General features: G+C 32.8%; 1 protein-coding gene across 2 annotated transcripts in view; it reads left to right on the forward strand.

The window, feature by feature from the left end:
• The window catches only part of LOC144835972 (chloride channel protein 2-like), a 44,207-nt gene extending 40,543 nt beyond the window's left edge, over positions 1-3,664 (forward strand). The window contains exons 19-22 of one of the 2 annotated variants that reach the window (XM_078691120.1): positions 1,455-1,493; positions 2,614-2,718; positions 3,290-3,376; positions 3,506-3,664. In XM_078691120.1, coding sequence (XP_078547246.1) covers positions 1,455-1,493; positions 2,614-2,718; positions 3,290-3,376; positions 3,506-3,649 — 375 coding nt within the window. In that variant the 3' untranslated portion in view covers positions 3,650-3,664. Of the gene's footprint in view, positions 1-616; positions 739-1,454; positions 1,494-2,613; positions 2,719-3,289; positions 3,377-3,505 lie in introns of those variants that run through there. The other variant, XM_078691121.1, reaches the window with a different exon arrangement.
• The last annotated feature ends 6,359 nt before the right edge of the window (positions 3,665-10,023 follow it).

Genomic DNA, 10,023 nt, shown 5'->3' on the forward strand with positions numbered 1-10,023 from the left:
GATAATGATATTATAGATTTTGCACTTTACTTATGAAATATTTGTTAGCATATTCGGTTGGGGACTTTAACCTTGAACATTAAGAATTAATTAACAGATTTTTTTTAATGTAATCAACTTGCGTTAATTAAACATTTAAATTTTGATAAAAAATCTGTAAAAGTTTGCATAAACATACAGTAGAACGTGGGAAGGAATATCTAGAAGGGCATATAAGCATTTACAGAAAAGTAAACACAGTAATATACAAATGTTACCCAATCAAATATGCAAATTATTGCCTTTACCTTAGAGCCCGTTCGGACTTCACAATTTACATGTGTAATGGTCGCGTGTGGTGTAAATTTTGACATAAACTAGCTGTTTCAAAAACCCAACTCATGATGGTGGATTTTTCAATTGCACCTTAAACCGCAAGCTCAAATTTGAGTCTACCGACCAACCGACCGACATAGGGAGCTGTAGAGTATATCATATATAAAAGTATATATATGCATGAGATATGACCTTGCTGGGTAAATTGTTTGTAGTCCGAACAGTTTGTTAGTGTAGTTTGCTATTCTTAATCAATGTTTGTTTGTTTCTCAATGTTTCCTCCTCTTCCTCTCCAAACCAGTCATCCTCTGATCCCATTAGTGATAATCAGACTAATCAAAACCACATCGACAACTCCACTTGGCAGGAAAGTACAGTAGCTCAATAACATACACATCTTTTTTGTTGCATGTTATTTTTTTTGTTTACTGCATTTTGAATTTTGCTCAATTCATTCCTTTCTTGTAAAGTCATGCTAGTAGAAAGATTTTTTTTTGTTTTAGTACATTTATTCTTCATTAAAATATTAGTTTTTAAAGTTTTTAACAACTAACTGTTTTATCATTATTTCGTTATTTCATTAACATGTTCATAATTTGTCATTTGCATATTTTTTTTAACATCTCGGGATATAATTTATTTTAAAACTGATTTGATTGAAATGATTATGTTTCCTCAAAATGGCTCAGTGGCATGTATTATGATAGGCTTGCATACTGTAGGTCAAGAGGCATGCATAGGTCAAGTGGCATGTATAGGTCAAGGGGCATGCATACTGTAGGTCAAGGGGCACACATAGGACAAGGTGCACACACAGGACAAGGTGCACACACAGGACAAGGGCATGCATATAGGTCAAGGATATCAGGGCATGCATAGTACAAAGGCATGCATAGGTCAAGGGTATGCATAGGTCAAGGGGAATTTTTCTAACTGGGATGCTTAAGAATTTGTTATTCTATTTAAGGTTGAGTGTTAAATCTAAAAGCATGCTTATTTGAGTAACTTTTGCATTTTAACTGTTTTATGAGTTACTACTCATCCCTTTTCAAGTTTTTTTTTTTTTCAAAAAGGAATTGTTTTCATATCACTATATGGTTATTGTTGTTTAAATATTATTTTATTTTTATTTTCAACAGTCTTCAATGGCTGATTTGGATGACATGACTCCTGAGGAGGTAAGTGTAAACAAAGACTTTTTCAAAATTATTAATATCTTTTATTACATTTCTGTTGCTCTTTATAAAAAAAAAATAATAATAATTTTACAGAAAGGATATTGGATTTAAAGATTGTAAAAATTGGAAATGAAAAGTGGTATTAAATTTAACAAACAAAACATTTTGTCAAACGAGCTGCAGAAGATAAATTTATTTGCACTTATAAGTTCATACGGATCATTGAAAATCTGGAAAATCATGGAATTTTACTTTAAAAAATTCCAGGCCGGAAAGTCTGGGAAAATGTTCTTTTTAAAAAAAATCTCATGAAAATTCATAGAAATAAATGTATAATAAGAAGAAAATTTTATTTTTTATTTAGAACTCTTTCTACAAATATTTCGCTTTATACTATGACAAATTTGTCATGGAAAAGTCATTGATATATAAAATGTAACAATTATTATTATATACAGACTAAAAAACATTATAATGCAAAACCACAAACGATCTTATTTAGATACAAACAACCAATTATTTTTTTACAGCAGAAAAATTACAGAAATTACATTAAAAAAAATCAATAAAATTCATGAAAGAGTGGATTAAAATTGTTCATTATGGAAATTGCACGTTTATAAGTTTTTTTTAAAAATTATTATATAATAGCTTCGATAGAGGGATGGTTATTTATTGTATAATGCTGATATTATGACTTGACTATATTTTATGTTTATTTTGTATCCATTTATTTTTTACTGTTTCTCTGTCTTCAACATGCTATCTATATTATTTTAACTCTGAATATTTAGAGCTTCAAAAACAAAAGAATTAACACTATTCCATTATTGTTTGCCAATGTATTTCATAATACAATTAACATGCAAATACTGGCTGTGTATTTTGACACCAAATAATAATTTTGAAGTGTTTATTCAGTATGCAAATGAGTTTGCTTGTTACCAGTATAACTATAATATTATGTGTAGTGTAAATAGATATATTAAAGGGACAGTGGCAACCAACTATCTCAAAGTTTACTATGCTTTTAAAGGGACAGTGTTTATATTATTTTACCATTATAATTTTGACTATACTGTAATTTGATTATTTAAAACCTTTGTATATCTTTTTACAGCAAGCTGAGTGGGAGGCTGCTGTATTAAAAGAGCAAATAGATTTCTCAGACTCTCAAATTGACCCCGCCCCATTTCAACTTGTGGAACGTACGTCATTACATAAGGTAATTTATATTTTCAGTTTAATTAACATGAACATTTTGGTCCAAAGTTTTGATTAAAATGTATAACATTTCCTCATCTTTAAATAAATAGGCAATTGTTATTTTTGGGGTATTTTATTCAATCGAAACTAACAGCGATAATTACCGCCACTAACAGGTTTGATACCAACAAAGCCAGGACTGTTTAAAAAGCAAAGCTATTAGATTACAGTAGAGCCTCTATTTTTGGGACACCTCTATTAAGGGGACACTATTATGTTCCATGAAACAAAGAGAGGAAAATATATGTTTAAGCACTACGGTCAACCCTGATTCTGGGAAACCCCTATTTAGGGAACACTTTGTAACGTCCCGAAGGACATTGAAACAACATGAAATTAAAATGCTTTAAGCTCTGTCTACACTATCAAACTAGTTTGACAAAAAAAGTGTGATGTGCCCAAATATGGTGGTGATATCCCCAAATATGGTAGTGCTATGACATCATCATGTCCACATATGACCACATTTTTTTTGTCACATAAAGTTTGATAGTGTAGACAGAGCTTTATGCTTTATATTATCTCCTCAGGTGCATTCATTATTTTCATTGCTTGGTTTAAACCACGCGTATGTAACAACACTTGGACGTTTAGTTGGAGTTGTTGCACTGAAGGAGGTGGGTGAATATTTTATCATTTCAAAAAATTCATTTTGCATTCTATTCACTGACAAAGCAATTTTCCTCAATAAAATATGATAGTTGAATAGAAATTCTTGATACAACTATGAATTTTATCTTCTTTAGATCCGTCGAGCGATTGAACACAACAACTTTTACAGAAATCAGAGGGCGCCAGTTGATAGAACAGTGGTTACTCCGTCGGAAAGTCCAGAACCAACGATGGGGACAGCACCACAGTTTAACTTACTAGTTGATGAAGCAGAATAACATTGTAAGGGAGGGAGAGAAAAAAATGGGTAAAAATAACTTTATTGTTATGCGGGTAAGGTTTTTTTTTAATGCAAAATATGAAACGGGTAATTATTGTGATAGAAAACTAAATTAGTATATAAAGTAAGGGTTGTTTTCAGGAAAAGATATTGGAAAATACCCACCGAATTTTCGTATAATTAAACCATGGTTAGATATGATGGTTTTGAGCAAATATCAAAAGATTACAAGAGTGCATTCAACAAAAGGAAATCATAGCTAAAAATGTTAAAAACAATCAAGTGTGTTGAGACATAGAGCATTCTGATTGGCCGAGAATATAAACTAAGTGGCGCATTAAACACACAAATGATCCGACATGCGATTGGCCAAGAAGTGAAGAATTAATCGGTTCATTGGACACAAAGCATTCTGACCTGTGATTGGCCAAGAAATGCAGAATTAATCGGTTTATTGGGCAAACAAAACATTCTGATCTGTGATTGGCCAAGAAGTGAAGAATTAATCGCTATACTGATCTGTGATTGGATAAGAACAAAGTTAAACTTTATTCTCTCAGATTGGCTTCAAGGAAGCTACGTGTTGAACACGTAAAGGCACTCTGGTTCAATTATGTTTTATTTGTGGATTAAACATGAACTCTTTTTTCTTTTTCTTCTTCAAGTTAACATAATATTTTTGCTACATGGCTGAAAGATGTTCTTTGTAAATGCATGTACCTATAATAATACTTTAAAGGTACATGGTGAATGAAACAAATATTTAAGAAAGGATATCTTATCTGATAATGATATCAGGTTTAGTTATGTCTTTTTCAGATAGTGATTCTTCCACTCTATTTTATTATTTGTAGAAAAAGTTAATCATGTTACAATAATCAAGGCAATCTAACAACAGAATGCTGAGCTCCGGAGATCAAAGGGTTCTTCTGTGGCTGCAACACTCTCAGTTCCACGCCTCTTAGACACTGCACATCATGGACAATAATATGTACATACAGTAGTATTATGGTATTTGTCGCAGCCAAACATAAGAGCAAAGGACTGTTACAAGTCCTATCTTGTCAAGGCGAGCTCAGTGTCCTGATGTTAGATTGCCTTACAAAAACAGACAGTTTAATTGTAAATACAGATATTCTATAAGCAGAAGTAATTAAGTAAAACCATGTATTCAAAGGATCTGGCGCAATGGTGAAGAACCTGGCTTATTTGAGATAAGTTACTGGTTCAAATCTGTGCCAGCTTTAGGCAAGATAAAGATGCATGACTCGCAATCAACCAATACACAAGGGAAGCAGCGAGAGGAACAAGGGGATTTAAGCTCTCAATGTTTAGGGAAATTATACCACCAGTTCAGCTAACTGTACTGAATATGCTTACAGCAATGTCTAGAGATTCTAGCCAACGGCAATTCACTTGGTAAACAGATTTCGGCACACATGGCGTTTCATACTTATATTATTTGAACTGACAAGACAAAAATCGAAACACCGACTGATGGACAACAACGTAAAAAAAACAATAACTAGAGAATTGGGGCAAGTCTAATGTCATACACGTCTACAACAAGCTTAAGCTCTGCCTACACTATCAAACTAGTTTGATGTGACCAATGTGGTAGTGATATGCTTAAATTTGGTAGTGATATGCTTAAATCTGGTAGTGATATGCTTAAATTTGGTAGTGATACATGCTTAAATTTGGTAGTGATATGCTTAAATATGCTAGTAATATGACATCATCGTCATCACAATTATTTTTTTGTTTAGTAGTACTGTACTAAATGTGCTAATATTAATTTCCAAAGAATAGTTGATGGATGTTTTTAATTAAGTTTTCTTCAGACAACTCGATATGCAGGTGCATAGCTGCAGAAAATATATATAGAGTATATATTATTTTTTGCTTATTTTGTTTATATTACCTTTTGTTTATACAGGTATTACTATTTATATTATTTTAATTCAATATTTCAGTTTTTTTATTTACTCTTTTAATATTTACTTTACTCTTTTGTTTCTGTATTTATGTACATTATTCTCAATTGAATTTATGTGCACGTTTATTTTGTAAATGTTATATCTTTTAACATTATTTTATATAATGCAATTTGCATAATGTATATTATTTGTATAATAATTATAAACTTTATTTTCAAACAATAACAGATACAACACATATTGGTGTTTTCGCAGGGCCGTTTAACTTATACTTGCGATACAAAACTATTGACACATTATTATATTATATTTAACATCAATGTTTTAAGTTATAGTCAGCCAAGATTTCTTAACCTCTCGGTACTCAAAGAACAACAAAAAATCGCTGAATATTTTAAAATTCAAAACATAATTTAATAGCTGGCCAGATCTGAGACTATGATAAACCATATAGAAATAAGTATCATCATGGCTAAACTATTACTAATGTCGAATAGTGTATTTTACGTATGTGGTTGCTATCCACACGGCCACCGTTTGTGATACTAAATTTTGCTCACACGATTTTTGTGACTAGGTTACACAAAACATTTTTACTGGGGTGTATCTGTTCATTGAAGGACTAAGAGTAAGTTTACATGAATCATCTAAATTCAGTCAGTGTGAACGGGGCTTTAATCATGTACCACGTGGTAAATGGACTTGAAATGTTGAACTTTCAAATGTAGCGCACGTACATTTGAGACTGATGTACAGGTAGCATAGATAGACAAACAAATTACTTCAGTACTGAATGCCTTTTTTTTTTTGCGTTTTGCGCATTTGCAGGTTCGAACTAGCTAAATCTTTTTTAATCTGGAGTATTTAGCATTTAAATGTGTGTAAAATATGTGTTGAAATAGTGCGAAACGTGCTGTTTAGAATGTTAACCCCATAGTTCTGATGAAGATGAGATGATTTAATAACATACAGATGCTAGTAACACATTAATTGTTATATTATTACTGTAATTATCTTCGTATAATTGCCCTATGTTTCTTTTCATGCATGGACAACATACGTCATACTGCCCATATAATAGAATACTGTAAAATAAGAAACGGACAACATACGTCATGTTGCCCATATATGGCATAGGCCTACAGTAAATTAAGAAACGGACAACATACGTCATGTTGCCCAGCCCATATAAATGACATAACTGTAAAATAAGAAACGGACAACATACGTCATGTTGCCCATATATGGCATAGGCCTACTGTAAATTAAGAAACGGACAACATACGTCATGTTGCCCAGCCCATATAAATGACATACTGTAAAATAAGAAACGGACAACATACGTCATGTTGCCAATATAAATGGCATACTGTAAAATAAGAAACGGACAACATACGTCATCTTTTAATACAGTACGCGTCGGTTATCACACAGCATTGACGCATCGTATAGGTTTAATGTACGTTATTTTAATAACATTCCAATCAACCACTTGTATTAATACTAGTGCGCTTTGTTGAAGAAATACAGGTGTCCCCACTGAATGTCTCACTCCGGCCACGTGATGTTTTCCTTGAAGTGAATTCGTTTCACACTGAGTTTGGATTCCGTTCTGGTGGCCTGGTAAAAAAATCGTCAAAATGCGTGTAGTTTTTAAGATTGAACTACTGCTCACACAAAATCATTACGGATCCGTTAAAACGTATGTGTACGTAACGCAGCAGTCCAGAGTTTTCTCCGGGCTCCATCTGAAAGTACGTATGCTTGTATTCAGTACAGTACTTATTTTGTTAAAGTAATCCAGTAACTGTACATTGTGCTATATTCATTGCCAGATACATAGGGAGATATAGATATATAGAAATATTTTTGTAAAAAATATATGTATATTCCCACCACGCGAAATGCAATCTATAGATATATATAATATATATTTCACCAGTTAATCCTATATTAGGAGTGTTATTAAGATTAAGAATTCGGGTCAATAAAATCTATTTAGTCAAATGTTTTAAAATTAATATATTGTACTGTATGTAAAGCCAGTAATAATTCTGTTTATTTTTGCAAGTTTAGGTTTCTTCTTCTCCAGGGTGAATTTTAGGCTAACCCAAATGTGAAAGCCTCATTGATAGATTGTTTGCCAGGGGTCGAAATGCATTTGACACCGGTAGTTTTATAGTTGGGTCCGTTAAGGATTAGTTATTTACCCGGGTAATTTTATTTCATGGGTACAGTTATCACTTTTTGTGATTAGAAACTAACTACCCGGGTAGAAACCAACTTACTCAGGTAGAAACCAACTTACTCGGGTAATTACTAAGCCTGAACGGACCCTTTAAGTATGTACTGTAGACCTACTATGCATATCTGTCTAACTTTGTCGACATAAGCATGATTGTTTTTTGTTTAGTTTATTAAATTGTAGACGTATGTTCATTATCGTCAGTGACGTCAAAGGTTGCTGCGCGCGCGCGTCCAAACACTGATAATAATTTAACGGGTTGTGTACGCGCATCAACTTTGATGTCATATTGTATCCATTTATAATTGTGTTATTAAAAATTGTAAAAATGTCAAATTTTGTGAACAACGATGGCAAAGTACTATTGGTGCTTGTTTTCGTAATTTATTTTCTAAAGGATTTTGGTAATCAGGGCAGACCTGATATTTAGAAAAATAATTTTATCAGAACAACGAATCAAAGGTTTGCATTATCCTCCGATAGATTGTCTCATTGATGGGAAGGAGCATTCGATATGCACAGCCTAGCCACAAGGGGAAACATCCCTGCGTTGGTCTTGTCTTTGTGAATACCAAAGTTGAACTTAAACAACGGACTTATTGCTTAATATGAACCTCCATACGTTAAGAAATTTATGTAATAGATTTTAAGTTTAATAATGTAAATTATCTGAGGGAGAAAATAGTATTTCATGATTCTTAGAAAATTATATCTTCCGAAAGAACTAGATTATTGACGAATCGAGCAAGAATATGTCGAGTAGTGACGTCAACATTCGAAAAATATATATTAACCACGGACCACACACAAAGGCTAACGTGTGGTAAAATAAAAATTAAAGGAGGGAAATCCCCCCCCCCTCCCCCTCATAGATTTGCGCAGGCGCCTAAGATGAATTTTACATATTCTGGTAACTTGTTTTTAACACCTACGTGCGTGAGTTATCTAAATTGGTTTCCCAAACTAATTGACAGTGTTGAAAATTAATGAATAAATGTTCATAGAAACTAATATGTTTCATCTTTCCTTATGTTTAGTTTGTAAATTTTTCAATAAAGTTTCATCAACATGATACATTTATTCATATAATTAATTAATTTTATTTATACTTAATTTTGATTAAATCTGTTAATCAGTTGCGTTTGTTGCATATCATGTTTAAGTCATAATATATTTTACCACCTAAGGCTCTGTCTACACTATCAAACTTTATGTGACAAAAAATGTGCTGTGCCCATTATATGGGCACGATGACATCATATCACTACCATATTGGGGCACGTCACACTTTGTTTGTCAAAATAGTTTGATAGTGTAGACAGAGATTTATTTTGTATTCAGATCCATTTCAAACTGATATGTTAACCTTTATGTATAATGTATTATATTAAAAATAAATTCAATGTCTTTTACGAAACCAGTTGTGTAGCTTATTTTGTATGTGATTGGTGAAAGTGAGTGCTTGACTCTCAAGAGGCATGCATATGTAAAGGGCACACATAGGTCAAGAGGCATGCATAGGTCAAGGGGCATGTATAGGTCAAGAGGAATGCATAGGTCAAGAGGCATGCATAGGTCAAGGGTATGCATAGTACAAAGGCACACATAGGTCAAGGGGCATGCATATGTCAAGGGCATGCATAGTACAAAGGCACACATAGGTCAAGGGCATGCATAGGTCAAGGGGCATGCATAGGTCAAGGGGCATGCATATGATAATGCTATAGGCCTATATGCCGTGATCTCAATGCAATGAGTATACATAACAACGAAACTGCAAGTTACCTTCATGTTATGGCCTATACTGCAAACAAAAAACAAGTACATACATACACTGATCCATCGGTGCCAAACAGCGAACACTATGAACAATACTGTTGATTCCAAGCCAGCAACGTATTTATACCATTGAGCTATAAAATTAGTGTTAAAACTATTTATTATATTATTATACTATAAATCCAAAGGCAATGCTGTGGGTATCAGTGGCTGGATCTCAATGGAGATACAAATAAAATAAGCAACTGAAAAAATGAAAATAATGCTGTGTGGGTATCAGTGGTTGGATCTCATTGGAGAACAGTACAAAATAAAATAAGCAAAAAGCTAAATCAAAACGATAAAGTCTATAACAGCCAGAAAATGTGCAGAGCTTTCGGGCAACACTAGCCCTTCATCATATATTAG

Source organism: Antedon bifida, chromosome 2 (genome assembly GCF_963402885.1).
Source record: "Antedon bifida chromosome 2, ecAntBifi1.1, whole genome shotgun sequence".
NCBI lineage: Eukaryota > Metazoa > Echinodermata > Crinoidea > Comatulida > Antedonidae > Antedon > Antedon bifida.